Below are 19,245 nucleotides of genomic sequence, written 5' to 3'. Positions count from 1 at the left end.
ATATATAAATTTAGTTTATAGATATTGGTTAAAATGTGATGGCCATATACCCTTGATCATGGTGGACAACATGGGTATGGAATTGGAGAGAATGTTGGCATCATCCAAAAAATAGATCATCCATTGATGTGCATCCATTGCAACTAAAGGAGCTGCATAGATGATGATGATTATAATAGTTTTGCTGCAATAAGCATGCATCAAAATCACTTATATAATCTAATCCAGTTGCATTTTTCAGAAATCATAAATTTTAAAAAACGAACGTGGGTAGAATTAGTTGTAAGTTATTTAGCTGTTTGAATCCACTGAGTCGCAAAATCTAAACATGTATGTATACGAACTTGGGTTTGAAGCAAATTGGAATCATATCAATATGATATTTACAGCTGAGAGGCAATATCATCCAAAGATCAGAAAAAAAATTAAAAGAACAAGACAAGTAGTACATTCCTTTCAACCAAACAGTGTATAATGAAGGATAATGTGTTGTTTCTTTGAATATTTGTATTTCTTTTCTTGATGACTCCTGGGGCGCCTCCTAAGCCACTCAGGAACTTCTCTAGGAGGGCTTGTTTCAGTTTCAAGTGTGATAGAGATGTTTTGCAGTTTTTTGAAGGCTATAAAGTGTATATGTGTTCTGTAACAACCTTCCTTTCTGGTTGTTTCTTTTTATAATTTTTTTTGTCCCTTTTAAATTTTAGCAATATGATCATAATATTCTGGAGCATATTGTCCCAACTTTTTTATCATAACCTTGTTTGGTCAGGCTGAAAATGAAGCAGATAGGATGGACTGGATAAACAAAATTACAGGAGCTATTACATCTCTTTTGAATTCTCATTTTCTTCAAAAGGTTTGTTCATTCAAATCATTGTGTCTCTCATTGTGATGTCTTACAATTTGTTGATGGAAATTGATTGTAGCTTTCACTGACAAGAACTAGCTGTATCTTCTGCAGCTGCATCCTGGAAGAAAACTTGTCAAGAGTAGCAGCTCTGCCAGTGGTACTTTTACTGATGTTCAATCACTAGACAGACACGAAAGTTTAAAAGATGACACAAAATTCAATGAAGCTGATTCCGTTTCTAGTATCCTGAGAGCAATTCCTGGAAACGATATTTGTGCAGAGTGCAGCACTCCTGAACCAGATTGGGCATCTCTCAATCTCGGTGTATTATTATGTATTGAATGCTCTGGTGTTCATCGGAATCTTGGCGTTCATATCTCAAAGGTGCCTTTTATTTTAAAATGAAAATTTGGAAAGTTATTGTTTTTGTTTTGTTATGTAGCTTATTGTCTGCATCTGTTTTGTGTCCTGACTGTTTCTTGTCCTAACACTAACAAATTTTTCTGAGAGAATGTTATCATTTATTCTTTGATGATAATGATATTCTTTTATAAAATTACGAACTCGGAAAAAAAAGACATATTTTATGAAATTACGTAGTAGCTGTGCCAGTGATGACTGAAGTGATGTGTTTCTCTGTTCTTTCTGCCTTCTAGACGATTTTCAGCGTCTCACCCCCCCCCCCCCCCCCCCCCCCCCTTTTTTTTTTCCTGATAAGTAAAAATGTTGTATATATCAATAGGAGTAACCAAGTACACTGGACGTATACAAGAAAACACCTAGCCCATACTAGAGAGCCTGTGAAAAACTACCCAAAATACACGAAGCCCGGATTGGAATGGAAAACATCCCCCCAACCCCATGTCAAAGTATTGTGTGAATGGCCAAATCAGTTGGCCTTCAAATCTGTAGATTATGTACAAGCTTTACAAGAATTCTATATATGGAAAGAATGTAATTCCCGAATGATTCTAGCCCTATATGGAAACTATACACTGTCAAATATGCTAACTGTACAAGCTTAAGTAAATTAAGGAAGGTGAAAATAAGGAAAGAAGAATGATTATGGACAGCAAAGCTGTCCATTGACAGCTCCCTTCAAATTGATGTAGGTTGATCAACAAACATCAATTTGCTACATAAGAAGCAATGGCGATGGCAAGTGAGAGCTTTGGTGAATATATTAGCAATTTGTAGTTCAGTGGAAACATGTGGGAGAGTGATAACACGAGCTTCACATGCTTCAGGGATAGAGCGACAATCGACTTTAATATGCTTCGTGCACTTATGATAGACAAGATTGGCCGTGATCTGAATAGCACTCGTATTATCGGCATGTAGAGGTTTAGGATCGGCCTCAAAAAAATCTAGCTCAACAAGCAAATCTTAAAGCCAAATAATTTCAGAACAAGCAAGAGACATCGCCCGGTACTCAGATTCCATAGATGACTTAGAAACTCTGTCTTGCTTCTTACTCTTCCAAGAGATCAATGCATCACCTAGGAACACACACCAACCAGTAATGGAACGATGTGTATCCACACAACCAGCCCAATCAGCACTGCGTACAGATTCCGTAGATGACTTAGAAACTCTATCTTGCTTCTTTCTCTTCCAAGAGATCAATGCATCACCTAGGAACACACACCAACCAGTAATGGAGCGATGTGTATCCACAAAACCAGCCCAATCAGCATTGCTATACGCAGCAAAGCAAGTAGAATTGCCTGCAGGGAAGAATAAGCCATGAGTAGAAGTGCCCTGAACATAGCGTATGATCCTACGGACAACAGCCAAATGAAGATGACGAGGAGTCTGAAGAAACTGGCTGACTTGTTGTATAGCAAAAGAAATGTCCAGTTTAGTAATGGTGAGATAAACAAGGCTACTCACCAACTTTTGGTATAAACTGGGATTAGCAAGTAAGTCACCCTCCCCTTTGTGAAACTTGACATTAATTCCATGGGAGTATCAACAAAAGTAGCCTCTTGTAGGCCAGTTGTAGCCACCAAGTCATTGGCATACCTATGTTGATTGAGTGAAATACTAGAGGGACTACGATGCACCTCAAGACCAAGAAAATATGTCAGAGACCCAAGATCTTTCATATGAAAGGACTCTGAGAGATGAGATGAGTCTTGAGTTGACCAAGTAAAGTAGAATCAGAACCAGTGATCACAATATCATTAACATAAACCAAAAGAACAACAGTACCCATGTCTGATTTCCGAAGAAACAATGGAGTGTCATACTTGCTCTGCTTGAATGAAAATTGTAATATGCAGAATTTATCAAACCAGGTCCTCGGAGCTTGTTTGAGACCATAAAGAGAGCGACGAAACTTACACACATGTGAAGTCAAAGAGGGAAACAATCCCAGGGGTGGCTTCATATAAATACACTTTAAGATCCCGTGAAGAAAAACATTTTTGACATCCATCTGATGTAGTGGCCAATCATTGGAAGCAGCAAAAGGCATAATCGTACGAACAATAGTCATTTTAGCCACAGGAGCAAAGGTCTTTTCATAATTGACATCATATTCCTGATTATTTTCAAGTGCAACAAGTCGAGTCTTGTAACGATCCAAACTTCCATCAGATTGGACCTTGACTGAGTAAACCCATTTGCAACCCAGAGGAGCAATGGTGGGCGGATAAGGCTCAATGTCCCAGGTGTGATTGGCCTCTAGAGCAGAAATTTCTTCTTGCATAGCTTGTTGCCAAAATTGGACAATGCAGCAATAAGAGCTGAAATAAAATTTCCAGAAGTGGAAGAGGGAAACCCATACCCATTCGGGGGTACAGACACTCGAGGAGAGCAACGTACCAAAGGCTCTGGAGGTGCTTCAACTGACTGAATCTGGAGCATGGTAAGATCAGATATCCGGTGAGCCACCGGAAGAGACTGTGGGCGGGAGCGTTTCGTGTACACAATACCTGGTTTAAAGCGAGAACTGACTTGAGGAAGATCTGAAAATTGCTGCTCAAAGGAGGGGAGAACCATAGTAGATGAGGAGGGCACAGAGGACACAGGAAAGAAATGTTGATTTTTAAAGAAAATAACATTCTTAAAAATGCGTGTACGATATAATATAGGATCATAGCAAACAAATCTCTTTTGACACACATTATATTCCAAGAATGCACATCGAATAGATTGAGTAGATAATTTATGTTGCTTATTAGGAGGTAAATGAACAAAACATACACAATCAAAGGTACAGAGGGTATCGTAACTAGTTTGCTTAGAAAATAAGCGGAAATAGGGAGACTCCATGTGTAGGACTTGAGATGGTAAACAATTAATCAAGTGAGCAGCCGGTTTTTAGAGCCTCAACCCAAAACATGGATGGAACAGAGGATTCTAACAAGAGAGTACGTACCACATCTAGGAGAAGATGATTTTTGTGTTCGGTTGCTCCATTTTGTTGGGGAGTAGCGGGACATGAATGTTGATGAATAATACCTTAAGAAGCCAAGAATGCCTGAAACTTAGTAGACAAATATTCACTATCGGAATCTGTGAGTAATGTGTTAATAAAAGCAGAAAATTGATTGTCAACATATACTAAAGACTCAGTGAAAGTATGAAAAACCTCAGATTTAGAGCGAAGAAAGTAGACTCAAGTAAATCGGCTATGATCATCAATGAAAGTCATATGGTATTTAAATTTTTCATGTTAACGAACTAGGGAAGGCCCCCAAATATCACTATGGATAAGATCAAAGCAATGAGAGGTACTACTAGCATGCAAAGGGAAGGGAAGAGTTTTGCTTTTACCAAGTTTGCAAGAAGCACACTCAAGAGATAAAGAAGAACATTCTTTATTACCAAGTAAACTAGAGTTCAATACATGAGATATGATCTGAGTATTGGGATGGCCTAAGCGACGATGCCTCACCATGCTAAATCTGAAACATTATTACAAGCAAAAGACTTATAGAAGAAATTGAAGAAAGTACTGGAATAGGCAAAAGTAGTGTAAACAAGCGCCCCACTTTAGGTCTCTTTGCGATTGGCTCCCCTGTTACCTGGTCTCGCACAACGCAACCATCACTAGAAAAATTAACAGCACAAGGCATTGACAACAAATCCCGAATCTCCTCAATTGTTTCTATCACCATTAAAGGTTTCTCCCCTCCATCGATGAGGACGTTGCTTGTATGTGCACCACCCCCTGACGATTCTTGCAGTGCCACTTTGTCAAACCCTACTGCTCCCTTAGGCTTGTATATTTCTTCCAAAGTACTCAAGACGCTGAAGGAAGCCCCCATCCTCAATTGAAAGTGAACCTTGGACAACAGTACCAACCAATGTTTGAAATACCATGTCATACTGGCCAGTATTTACCGTGCCGGGGTAGTGATCGATACAGGGAAGGTATGTGTTTCGTACCGGGTCAAATACTGGCTGTATCGGTGCATTTTGGTCAATATCGGCTTGTTTTCAGTGTACCAGCTGAATTAGTGTATTTTTGTAATTTATGTAAAAATTCTGACTTTTTCGTAATTTTCACTCCAATTCTCACATTTGAAGACTATTTTCTTAACTTTTTTAAATTCCCTTTTCTTGAGGACTGAAAATCAAATCCCTACTCCCCCTTTTGAGAACTTAGAAGTATTATTGAGTTTTATAAATATTTGTTTTAATTTTTTAAGAGTTGTATTGATGTTATTTTGAAATATAATTTATACATACGTATTTAATTTATTATATATAGACTATTTCGAAATGGTACCCAAAATGGTACCGGTACTGAAATATTTTGTTCTAGTGCCTAATTCGAAATAGCCATCGAAATGGTATTCAAAACTTTGATACCAACCCCATTTGCAATTGGTGGTTGAGGGTCTACTGCTTCCTCAAGAGGCTTAGTCGACAAGCTGCCAATGTCCTAAGTGACACCGGTGTGGAGAAAGATGCCGGCATCCAACGACCCTATGACGGCGAAGAAATGCCCTTTGTTGGCACACTTGAGGCCTTCAAACCCATTTTCAACCCACCTCCAAAACCCACGATTAGATCCAGCCCCTTATCCACTTTAATCATCAAATCTCTCACATACTCCATAACTCCTGTCTATTGAGCTTTGACATCCCACAAGATCCCCTCCTCTTCTCCTAATGTCACCTGACAACCTTTGTCACCTACAAGAGCCTTACCCTTTTCTTCACCCTTGTATATTCCCTTGGCACTCACTCTTTCAATGTCATTCCATTCATATACTAGCATTTAAATGATATGCAGTATAACTTCTCTAGCGTGTAGACATGCCTTTTCCACCTTGCCAAATTTTGTGTTATTTTATTTTTTATAAGTATGATAATTTTTATCAAGGAAGTCCTGAAAACTAAATCTGGGAAAACATCAATGAGCTGCCATCCACAGCTATATTGTAAGGAATAAAACTTTAGATTCTCCATTGTCCTTGTGCTGTCTTCAAAACTCCTTACATTTCTTTCATGCAAAATGCACCACATTAGGCAAATTGGATCCATTTCCCTTAATATTCAGCTGTGTTCACAGTCAATCGACTTTTCCATCATGCTAACATTTCTACCACTTGTCTCGCTACCACCCATACCAACCCATAAAAGCCAAAAGCAGCTTGCGACAAAGTACTAGCTAAGTGACAATGAAGTAAGAGATGATCCACGGTTTGCCCAGCCCTTTTGTACATGCAACACCACTCCATTATCACAATGTCTCGTTTCTACATTCTCCAAGATAAGTATCTTCCTTAATGCAGCCGTTACACAGAAGGCCGCTTTAGGAGGCCTTACTTCCCCAAATGGATTTTCAAGGGAGGATAACATTGTCATGAGAGATCAAAAGCATTATTATTATTTGATTAAAAGCATTATAAAACAACCTGGCTTCAAATAATCCCACTTGGACGAGGCCCATTGCATATTTTGTTTCTCATTTTGTCTCATGCACGTACGCTACAACAGAACATAGGATGAGGCCCATTTGTCAATCCTGTATCGTTCTAATCAACACACTACCCATTCGATATCCATTCGAAAGTTTGAAGTCTAGGCCACTGATCCTTCCTTAGAGCAAGGTGGAATATTTCCAGAAAAGCTCCTTTAAGAATGATCTATTTGCTAGAAGCCTTATGTTAAGTTTCAAGTAAACACTATTTGGTAAAGTTAAGTTTCATGTTCAATGAGAAGCCTTATGTTAATTTTCAGAGTAATAACCTTTTTTTTTTTTTGATAAGTAATTTTCAGAGTAATAACCTGATGACAAAAATGTTAGCATGATTGAAGTTTCCTCTACTGCAGGTGAGATCTTTAACTTTAGATGTCAGGGTTTGGGAACCTACTGTCTTGGACTTATTCCGGAACTTGGGCAATTCTTTTTGCAACTCCATATGGGAGGAATTGCTTCTTCATGAGAATGAAAGGTAAGATTTCCTTGTTCTGTTACCATATAAGCTATATACCACTTAGGAACAATGCAAAACAGTTTACTTAAAGATTCATGACTACTAGATATCAATAAATTCGAACCCAACCATCACTGCTAGTTTAAATGGAAGTGATTGTAATCTCGCTGTAAAGGAATTTTTGGAATATGTTATATCTTCATATGCTCCTCAAATGCATGCTCTCATTGGTTCAAAACCAGCAAATTGTAGACAGTCTCTATGACCTTAGTTGTAATCACTTTTTTTTTTTTTTTTTTTTTAATGCTAATTGATCAAGCAGTTTTTGAATCATCTATTGATGAGAGATACAAATGCATTCCCCAAACATGGCAGTTGCAACAACTGACGTGAACCAATGGTTGTTGTTTTCTACCTCATGATCTTACACAGAATTTCACCAACATTCCGCTAGTTTCTTGGAAGCGATATGTTTTTTCTGAATTATGGTTTCATGAAGCCTTTGGTACAATGAATAAATGGTAATCTAGGTCTTGTGTTTCAGTCAATAGAGATTTAGTTCACACAAGATTCGACCAGGGGTAGATAAAAGAAGCGTGTAGTTGTCAAATCATATTCCTTTAATCCTTTCCAACTGGCAGATTGGTTACTCTGGAAGTCCATATTTAGTTAATATTATTGCTTTTGATGGTTTATGACGAATGGGCGGTGGTGTGGTGGAGCCTCTGCCTTGGCCTCTGGAAAGGAAAATGAAGAAGCTAGGTTTTAAAGCATCCCTGCTCTGGTCCCTTAATGCACACTGCCACTTTACTTCTCAATGGTTGGTATGTCATTGGAATGGGTGCTTCAAAAAGTTAAAAGAAATTATGGATTGGTTGGGGATTTCTTGTGAGGGTTTGGAAGATCAACTCAGGGGCCTTACTTGTTGCTATCGAGAGGGGCCATACTCATTGTTCATTCTTCTAATCAACATCTAGACGAGAGAGCTCAAGAGACTCACTTGTTCTATCAATTATGATGTCACAGAGGGAAGCAAGAGTTGATGAAGTTAAAGGGGAGTGCTAGAAATCCTTTTTTATGAAGCCTAAGATCCTCTCTTAGAATGTTTGGGGGCTTAATGATTTCACCAAGCACCTTTGGTTGAAAAACTTGCTTTGTCATTGGAAAGTGGATATCGTGTGTATGCAGGAAACAGAGTTGGAACTTATTGATAGAAGCACCATTAAAAGCTTGTGGGGATGTTTGTATGCAGGTTGAATGTTTCTCTCAAGAGGGTTCTGAAGTAACTTGATGAGTGTATAGGAGACTATTTGGTGGCTTGCTCCTTCAAGAATGTGGAGGACGGCTTGGAGTAGGCTTTTGCTGGCATCTATGGGTGGGCGGACTTGGACAGTAATAGGAGATTTTTGTGGATGAGATTGTTGGTTTATGCAGTTGGTGGGATGTGCCGTACTGTATTCAAGGGGATTTTAATACAACTCAGTTCGGGTGGAAGATTGTTTACTTTCACAAAACATCTCATCTCATCTTATCTCATCTTACTTAATCATTACAACTTTTTCAAATTCCCATACAAAATAAAATAAACAATTCAACTTTTTCAAATTCCAATACAAAAATAATATTAAAACAATATATTCTAATAATATTTTATTCAACTTTCAACTTTAATCTCAACTCATCTCATCTCATCAAACAAACGAGACCGCCCTCAATCCGGCCATGACAAGATTTTTTGAGTTTATTTTTGATTTGGATCTCTTGGATATTCCCCCTGCTGGGGGGTGTATTCACATGGTCCAATAATCGGGCTTGGTCAAAAGTGGACAGAATCCTGGTATCTCCCTCTTGGGAGGCAGAATTTCCTGCATTGTGCCAGAAGAGATTACCTATGGTCTATTTGGACCACTTTATTATCATGTTGGATTGGCTGGTATTCATGAGGGCCGGCTGGCCGCAAGTATTTCAAATTTTCAAACATGTGGTTGGTTTTTTGGACAAAGTGAGACAATGATGGTCATCGTGTCAGATTGAGGGCACTCCAAGTTTTATATTGGCCAGCAAAGTCAAGGCTTCAAAGAAAGACATCAAGACGTGGAATGTCAACGTCTTTGGGATTGCATATGCCATAAGAAGTCTATTTGAGGAGCTGCAAGGTTTGGAGGATAGGCAGGAGATGATGCCAGGGAGGAATTGGGGATGACACCAGGTTCCATCTCATTAGTTGGGACAAGTTTGCTTCCTGATTTCTAGTGGATGGTTGGAGGCCTGCAGGTTAAACAGGTTAAGGATATTTAACAAGTTCCTCCTTGGGAAGTGGTTGTGCTGCCATCATCAGGAGGAGGCTTTATGGAGGGTTTTTATTGACTCCAAGTATGGGAGCGATCAGGGCCCGGGGAGATGTTGTCCTAATGAAGCTAGGGGAGCCCATGGTGTGGGCTGTGAAAGAAAAAATATATTTTCTTCTGGTAAAAATATTATTGATAGAACTAGGAAAATGCCCAAGTACATATAGTAAACTATTATTAATAGAACTAGGAAAATGCCCAAGTACATAGGACATACACAAGAGGAAACACCTAGTTAGGAAGAAGAGGGAGAGATAGATACAAGGAATTCATGAATATTCAGCCATTGAAATATTTAGCTATTGTCCAAGAAAAGGCTTCTAAGCTCCTCCACCAAATGTACTTTGTCTTCGAATGCTCGTTCATTTCTTTCCTTCCAAATACTCCATAGAAGGCATATAGGAACCATCTTCCAAATTGGTGGCAATTGCTGAACTCTATAGACTCCTGCTGGTGTGAATATTCACCACCCTCTCTGGCATTATCCATGCTATCCCCATCCCGTTGATCAAATCATCCCTTAAGGCCCTAGCAACCTCATAGTGAAGAAGCAAATGATCCACCATTTCCCCACTTTTCCTACACATCAACACCAATCCATTAGAATAATCCACCTTTTTCGTAGGTTGTCCATGGCCAAAATCTTCCTCAATGAGAGTCCATACAAAGAATGACGCCCTTAGTGGGGCCTTGCTCTTCCAAATGTTCTTCAAAGGGAAAGAATTGCTTTCTTGATTGGCAATGGTCTTGTAGAAAGAGCGGACAGAAAATTTTCCTTTCTTGAAGGGGTCCACTTTGAAATGGATGTCTTTATCTAGGGGCTCACTACAGTGGAATGCTAGCTTTACTAGAGAGGCGGGATTGGCTGCAAACATTGGCAACGCTGTGGCGGACAGCATGACTTGGATTCATGGGTGGAGCAGCATATTCATGGTTCAGTCCTTGTACAAGGCCTTGATGGTTCAGAACCACCACCCTTTTCCTTGGAAGTGCATTTGGAGATGTAAGGTGACTCTCAAGGTTTGCTTGGCTGGGTTGCGTCCCTTGGGAAAATCATTACCATTGATAATCTGAGGAAACATGGGTCTATTGCTATTACGTGTAAAAAAGTGGTGAAACTGTAGATAATTTATTATTACATTGTGAGGTGGGCAGGACATTCTGGGATGATATTCTTAACAGTACCAGAATTGCATGTGTAATGCCCACTAGGGTGGTGGATCTTCTTGCGTGTTGGAGAGGTCTTCAGGGTATCCCCAGGTTGCCGCTGTGTGGAAAATGATTCCCGTATGTCTGATGTGGGGCATTTGGATGGAGAGAAATAGTCAAAGCTTTGAAGATCAGGAATGTTCTTTGAGTGAACTTGAGAGATTCTTCTTCAACATGTTTTATGGGCTTCTGTAATTGTTCTCAATGTGGCTAGTTTTCATGATTTTCTTGTATCCATTTGTCTATAACTTGTAACTAGGTGTTCTCTTTGTATACCTCCTTTGTACTTGGGTTATGTGTGTTTACTTCTATCAATAAAATTGAATTTTACCTATCAAAAAATATTATTGCTTTTTAATTCCTATGTAATACTATTATGCAGGATAGATGAGTCAAGGACTATGATGGCTTCGGTTACAAAGCCATGCCCCAAGGATGTCATTTCTTGCAAGGAGAAATACATTCAAGCAAAGGTGATCTGTAAATTCTTTTTTCAAAAAATAAATAAATAGGTAATTGGTTGATTTTATTCTTCTATTATGAATGTATTTAAATCCAAATTGTACTTGGCATTGGTATTCATTTTCTTTTCATTATCTTTTATGTATTTCTCCTCGTAGAGGGAGTTTCGGGTGGAGTAGTAGTCTTAAGGGAGGTCGGGGTTGGGGAGATGTGTTCTGTTCCTATTTGGGCTTGGTGTATTTTGGATAGATTTCTAATTTTCATGGGCTTATTGGTCATTAGGGGCTCTCTAATATGAGCTAGGGTTTTCTTGTATACGCCCAGTCTGGTTACTCCTATTGATATTAATATATATATATATATATATAATATTTTTCCTTATAAAAAAAAAAAAATCTTGGATTTGCAGTAATTGTCCTGCAAGATTTTTCCAAGTAATACGACCTATGTGGTTCTGCCCATTAATAATTTCTCGCTTTGATGGTTAACTAAAAAAGGGTAGTGTAGAAACATACATGTCTGCTTTGATTTTTTTAAAGACATGTATCATAAGAAAATAAGAAAAAATATACTTGATCATCCACAAGACTCCCTGTCATTTCTTTGTACACATTTGTCTTTGCTTGTTTTTCAGATTTCAGAATGCATTCTCATGTTTTGTCTGCGTCATCCTTCTGCAATTCTTATTCTAATTTACGTCAACCTTTACCATCTTCCACTGTATCATGGAGAGAGGTTCTAATATTTTAGCTGAAGAATAATATTCCTACCCTTAACCAGTATGTAGAGAGATTGCTAGTCGTCAGAGAAGTAAGTGCATCTGGGATTCCTTCTCATGCTTCAAAAATCTGGCAAGCAGTCAAGAGCAACAATTTGCAAGAAGTGTATCGTCTTATTGTGACTTCAGACAAAAGTATAATCAAAACTACATTTGATGACGTGGATGGTGTTGATTTATGTCACCATATTGATGTACAAGACTCGGAGACAATGCAAAAGAGACAGTATGATCCAGCAGTGTGCGAGAGAATCAACCATTCCAACGAGCCAGGGAACTGTCTTCAAGGTTGTTCCTTGTTGCATCTAGCATGCAACACTGGAAATCCATTGATGCTTGAGTTGTTGCTGCAATTTGGCGCTGATATTAATATGCGTGACTTCCATGGAAGGACTCCTTTGCATCACTGCATCTCCAGTGGGAGCAACCAACTTGCCAGACTTCTACTCAGAAGGTAATATATCTGTTGTGAATACAATTATGGATGTGGTCTATATTTATTGGAAAAGGTTGAGATTTGTTTTTCCTTCAAAGGTAATTTTATCTGTTGTGAACTTCAACAAGTTGATCTTGCTGGCATCCTACCTACGTTCGTGAACATACAAAAATTCCCTTCCGTTGTTAGATCCCATATTCTTTAGGGTGACCAAATGCATTTGAAATTACCTGGACTAAAAACGATTCTCCAATAAGATGATCACTGTTATCACTTGAACTAGCTTGATCATCTCTAGAAGTTTCATAAATATTGTTCCTGGATGTGGTGAGAACACATTGCCTTAAAGCCTGATACAAAACCGAGCGCCAATCAATCCTATTTCCTATGATCGACTATGAATGTGAGAGCTTTCATATTCATCAAATATAAAATTTATAGTTTAATTACTTACGGATCAGGTGTAGATAGCACAAAACTTCTCTCATTTCCATGTTCCTTGGATTCATATACGAAGACTAACAAGGATGTGTTGTGCAGAGGTGCACGTTCATCAATTAAAGATGGTGGGGGACTTAGTGTCCTGGAAAGAGCAATGGAGTTGGGAGCAATAACTGATGAGGAGCTATTTATATTACTTTCTGAAAGCGAGTAAACTAACACGGTCACCCCTTGTAAGTTAATTTCATCGTTTGTTTTTAACCCCCGCTTCCCAATTGTCTGTAATAATGAAATAAAGCCTGGTACCACTTTGATAGTTTGGAATACGAAAAGTCCCAAGTTTCTTACTATTATTTTCTGTCCATTTATTGTTGAGTTGATTATCGTAATACTTGTAATATTCTACAACGATATTCACTGGAAACATTTAACCCATTTCAAACTTGATAAATTCTCTAGCCAGTAGTGGGATATCATTATTTGTTTGATTGGTTAGAGTAGTCTTTACACAGAATGAGTTGTGAGTTTGATATTTAGCAAGCACATAAGATTAATTCAGCGTGAAATAAATGAAGCTCTTTTACATTGGTGATAACTCATGTTAGGTTTCTTGAAACAGATGACTCTAAATGCCTCATAATTATTATAATTATACATGACCATAAATACATTCCCCATGGGACCTATTTTTCTACATAACTAAACTTGTAAAAAAAAAAAAATACCTACTGCTAAATCAAGATTCGATAGACATGGACTTCAATTCTCGGACTGCAATGTTTTCCAGATTCGCAATTGGATTGTTTATTTATTATTATTAACAAAATTTTGGAAATCTAGTTAAAACTTCTTTGTAAATTCCTGAATTATTAGGAGACTCTTCTATGCAATGCCTAATTACTGTAAAAATTTTAAACCAGAACCGAAATATAACTCAGGCAAATAATTTCAAACCCCCCCCCCCCCCCCCCCCCCCCCCCCCCCCCCCCCCAAAAAAAAAAAAAAAAAAAAACAGGCAACAAGCAATCATATAACCTTCACACTGTCCGGACTCTCTGGCTTCAATGATTTCCTATGGCTTCAAGGAACTCCATTTAGATCTTGTTTGATATCTCGAAATTGAACACATAGCCGAATGACATATTTAAGAGCGATGCCCGATCCCCTCATGGATAACAACAACTTGGATTCACAAATTACACCAAGTTGCAAGAATAAGATAAATGAATCACACTTATTCATAAATTGGAAGGTGTGATTCTCTCTTTGGGATTCACGAATTGCACCCAAAAAGTTCAAGTGCCTAGCACCGATTGTTGATTTCCTAAACAAAATAATCCCCCTCTAGGAAATTTGCTAAAAGATGTAAATGCAAAGACTAAGGGTCCTATTTATAAAGATTACAACTTGGAAACCCCCAATAGGTCATTTGGAAAATAAATAATTAAATTAAAATAAACAATAAGCAATAACATAGTTGGCATGGGCCAAGTTGACCTATGGCATGCATGAGCCCATGGGTGGGCTAGGTTGGCCCTTCTCTTCATGGGGTCCTATCACAACCTCCTTTTCATTCCAACTCCATGCACTTTCTAGCATTTGATCTTCGTTCTAACCAGCACTAGCTTGTATGCCGTGGGTCACCTTGACTTCATTCCATCTCCACTAGCTTGTACGCCATGGGCCACATCCAGAATAGAGCTAGGAGCCAACTCAAGACTGGACCTCTCGAGAATCTAAGCAGATCATGCCTTCAGCCCCTGCTCTATGCCGTCACCCCTAAACACCTTATTCAAGAAACATTAAAACCAACATAAGGCAAAAACAACTGACATATAAACTAGATCGGTAAACAAAACCTAAAAACTAATTAATGAGAGGGGAGAGGGAGGAGCCGAGGCTCCCCCCGCCCATATGGGGAAGTTGTTGTTTTGAACTCTAGAGAGAAGTGGGACCTTCTCTCTCTAGAGACCTAGACTTTGGCTTCTCTTCAGCTCTGTTCAAACTAGTTCATGTAATTTCTAATGGGCAATGCCCGTATGAATAAGAATAATGTCCAAATTAGCATATAAGACTTACATAGTAGTCTCATTTTTTACATACTTTGGGTCTCTAGATTACAAAAGTTTAGTCTCTAGATTACAAAAGTTTAGCCTATTCTAAGTCTCCAATGATCAATTTGAGTATGAAGTTTCTACATAAGTTTGGTCATTTGGAGTGAATTTTTTCTCTCTCTTTATAATAGCAAGAACTTTGTTGTTCTTATGTAAAGTAGAATTATATCTAGTTTATAACCCTCCTTTAGACTGAATATGGAATGTAAATGGGTAGAACTTCGTTTTAGAGACACTCACCTTCAAGCGTTTCCTTCAAAATCTCTTTTTCAATGATTGAACTCCATGCTTACAAACACTTGAGAACACAATCATCATAATTTCACATGATGAACAAATATCCAAAAGGTTACAACGTGTGTCCAATAGGTTTGTAACATAAAGAGTATTGACGATTGTGCTCCATAAGTACAGACTGGAATAAAACAACTGCACTAAATTGTTGAGCCACTCAGGCAATTCAGCTATGATGTTTAAGATCAAGTCCAAAAAGTGGATAACTGAAGTTATCAGTTCCTTGTCGTTATTGTCTCACTGTGGACTAATCAGCCTCGTCTAGTTTGCAAGGCGTTGGTCCTTGAGATCTTAACAAAACGTCAAAATGGTAATTGAGATTATCAAGTGAGATTTGCTTATAAATTTAAGCAAGTAAGCTACTAAGCTACCAATAGTATATATTGTGATACCTAGTATTTACGTGTATTTTTATTGAAGGATTATTTAAATTATTATAATTAGTGCTTCCCTTGTTTTAAATTTAATGTGTTTTTCATTGTTTTATTTTGTGATTTCCAAGTTGTGAAATTTAAATAATGTGCTTTCTTGATATTAATTATTATTTTTCATTTAAATTGCTCTTTGCTTTGATTATTCTATTGTTAGGTTTTAATTATTTTATTTTATTAATATTCATGAGTTATAGTGTTTTTATTTGACTTTTATTTATTTTTATTATGCCCTTTTTCTTTTGTTGGACCCTTTATTTTTTGGGTGGGCTTGTTTTAGTGGGATTTTACTCTGATTTTGGGCCCAGCCCTTCCAGTTTTCGGCCCAACTTGTGAGCCTTCTTTTTCTTCTTTTCTTCTTCTAAATGGCGTCTTTTGGTCAACAACCCTTAGGGCTTTCTTCTTCTTTTCTTCTTCCTGCGCCACTGCTTCTTTCTTCCTCTTCATTTCGTTTTCTACCTTCTCTTGTGCCAGAATGCATCTTTTCTTCCTCTTTCCACTTGTTTTCTTCTTTTCCTTTCCTTTTTCCCCTGATGTGCTGATTGCATTCTTTTATCTTGGGAATTTTCGGCTTCACCTTCAAGCATAGAACTGAAGCTGCCTTCCTCCATTTTTGACTGGTATTGATTCTACTTTTATCTCTTTAATTTTTAGTTTATCTTTGCTGTAAAACCGAGTAGATTTCTTCCTCTTTAGCATTTTATTTTATCTGGTTTCTCCATTTTGCAGGTCAGATCACAGCCCATCTTCAAGCTCGGTTTTCTCTCCATTTTTCCCTTACTATTTTAATGATTATGCTTGTGTGAAAACCCTTTCATTTTTAGTTGTTTTTGGCCTTACCCGTACACTATTTTCTCCCCCATTTATGTGCCTTGTTTTGCCCATAAAAGTCGTGAGCCTCCATTGTTGTTCTTTGTCTAATTTATCCTTATTATTTCATGGTTCATGCTTGTGATTTATTCCCTTGCATTTTCATTTGTTTGATCCTTTTCATTTCTCTGTTTTTGGCCTTGTCGTGCTCTATTTTAGTCTAAAGCCATGAACCTCCATGCCATTTCTCTTCCTTAAATTCTCCCTCGGTTATTTTATGTTTAAGCTTGTGAATCTCCCTTGCAATTCCATTTGTTTTGGTCTGACCATGTTCCATTTTAGCATCAAACCCATGCCCCTATTTTGATATCAAAGCATGAGCTTCATTGTGTGTTCTTGTGATTTTTGGTGCTTGCTATGAGTTACAATTGCAGCCATTTTCTTCTAGATTTATTTCAATTAATCAACCCTTTTTATTCCACAAATATCACTTCAAAATTTACTTATTTTTTAAACTCATTTTTAGTCCAAAAAATTGTGATTTTTGATGATTTCTTTTCGGGCTTGGTTTTGGCATTAGCTCTTGCTTGGGTGCTCTCGATCTTTCAAATTACTTGCTTTTTTAACACTGTAAGTAATTTTTCAAATAACATTTTTGAGATTTAAATATATTCTGTACTAATAATATTTGGTGATCTGGTTAGCTTTGCTGGATGTTGAGTCTGAAGGGTTTGGGGTTGATTGGAGTGGAGGATGGAATTCTTGTGAAACTAGATTATATTGGGTTATGGTTTGTTGAGCATTGTGCCATGTTATACATTGCATTATGGCATGCATTTCCATGTGAATGAATGAAAACTGGGTTTTCATGTGTAAGATGATTTTTGAGTGTGTGTATCACGACCCCAAGCCGAGATAAGACATTATCTCAATGGAGCTCCTCTGGTCACTCGGGAGTATTATATACTGAGTGACATCCCATGGGTTATTGCTGGGTGACAACGGGATCGGATGGGATAGTAACGATCTCGTGTTGACTCCGTGGCCCCTCTGCTGGTTCCCGTTAGAGGATGCTTGGCCACGAATGCACTGGGCGTGGAATTGGGTATCGCTCATTACGAAGTCACACGCACTGTTCTTACCCATGGTATGATGAAGGGTGCCAGGGTGTGCGGATGATTCTTAGGAGAAATCATGGTACATACGGATTAAAATTGGATATTTAGTTTTGATAAATGAATTTATGTGAACAATTTTCTGAAAAAATGGCGGATGTTATTTTTAATAGACTTGGTTTTTGGGCTAAAATGAGATTTTGGCATGTGTTGGAAATAACTAGTTTTGGGAAAGGATGATTTTTGGGTCTCATGCATATTTTATGATATGCACGCATTGTTTTTGGTTGCATGAATATATTTTCATCTCTTGGGCTGTTTGGTTTATTACTTACTGAGATTCACAATTTGACAGTATTCGACACCCTGCGATATCGTTTCATGGTACCGTAGATTTTGATGCTGATGAGTGTGCATTCTAAATACCCTATTATTAGATTAAAATGCTAAAATGTGAATAGAAATCATAGATATTAATGTGTATTCTTGAATTGAGTTTCTATTTACATTGGAATACTCCTAAGCAGTTTTTTATGTTTAATTAAAGAGTTTATAAAAGATCAAGTCAAAGCCCAGTCAAATTCAAAGGAGAAGCTTCATGGGGTTTGAGAGCAATTTGGATCAAGAAAAAAAGGAAAACAAATCACAAAAGAAAACTATAAGAAGTCCAAATCTAAAATTTGCTAGGAGACAGTCTGGACATACTTTAGTATTTTAACTTTAAATTTTTACTCACATATCAGATTGATACGATTCTTAATGCATTAGAAAGCTATCTTAAAGGGATATAAATTTGTCTTTAATAAGAAATTCCAAATTCGAAATCCTGAAGTGCATACATGGCTACCAAGATGAGTCCTAAAATTTAAGCGATTTTTTAATGCGAAAGTTATGAAGACATTAGGGTTTCTTTCCTATCCTATATAAGCATATCATTAGCACGAAATAGAGAAGGGGGAGAGGCACAAGAGTCAGATTTGAAGAGAGGAGAAAATCACTTCCATGGTCGCCGTTCACTTCAGTTTTCTTTGGAGATATTTTTTGTCCATTATATTTATGGGTAACTAAATTCTCAAGTGGGGTTAGGGATGAACTTGCACATTAGATAGTATTTTTAATTTATTTTTAATTTAAATATTTGATTTTCAATTATTAAAGCTCATTTTTTTATCATTTTCAATTCATTGTTGATGTTTTCTTCTCCGAATAATCATAGAATTTATTCTATTTATGGATTCAGTTATGCTTTTTCTATTGAATGGATTATTTCTTTGATTATGTTTGGATCAATTATTTATCAATATTGATTTAGTTCTTTGCTGCAATATCCCTCTCTGAATATATTATCGTCATTGGATTTTTTCAATAGGGATGATAATTTATGTATTTTAAAAGTGGTGAATGATTCTTCAAAGGGTTATATTTGGGTTAATTTTTGTTTATAAATCTATACCTTCCGATTGGAGATTTCGGGAATTGAGTTTCCAATTGAGTTATCTAATGAATTAAGAATAATTAAAATACCAGAATTGTGCAAGGGATTCCCGACTCTCTACTGTT

At 37.5% G+C, this 19,245-nt stretch overlaps 1 protein-coding gene across 6 annotated transcripts in view; it reads left to right on the top strand.

Annotated features, from left to right (window-relative positions):
- LOC122309605 (ADP-ribosylation factor GTPase-activating protein AGD4-like) overlaps nucleotides 1-13,383 on the top strand; it is a 57,612-nt gene extending 44,229 nt beyond the window's left edge. For all 6 annotated transcript variants that reach the window (XM_043123137.1, XM_043123136.1, XM_043123135.1 and 3 more), the window contains 6 exons: nucleotides 770-856; nucleotides 962-1,234; nucleotides 7,144-7,265; nucleotides 11,187-11,277; nucleotides 12,047-12,498; nucleotides 13,021-13,383. In XM_043123137.1, coding sequence (XP_042979071.1) covers nucleotides 770-856; nucleotides 962-1,234; nucleotides 7,144-7,265; nucleotides 11,187-11,277; nucleotides 12,047-12,498; nucleotides 13,021-13,135 — 1,140 coding nt within the window. In that variant the 3' untranslated portion in view covers nucleotides 13,136-13,383. The remainder of the gene's footprint in view (nucleotides 1-769; nucleotides 857-961; nucleotides 1,235-7,143; nucleotides 7,266-11,186; nucleotides 11,278-12,046; nucleotides 12,499-13,020) is intronic.
- The last annotated feature ends 5,862 nt before the right edge of the window (nucleotides 13,384-19,245 follow it).

The sequence above is a fragment of the Carya illinoinensis genome, chromosome 5 (genome assembly GCF_018687715.1).
Source record: "Carya illinoinensis cultivar Pawnee chromosome 5, C.illinoinensisPawnee_v1, whole genome shotgun sequence".
Classification (NCBI taxonomy): Eukaryota; Viridiplantae; Streptophyta; class Magnoliopsida; order Fagales; family Juglandaceae; genus Carya; species Carya illinoinensis.
Note: the sequence above shows the minus strand (reverse complement) of the source record. Positions and strands in the feature narration are given on the sequence as shown.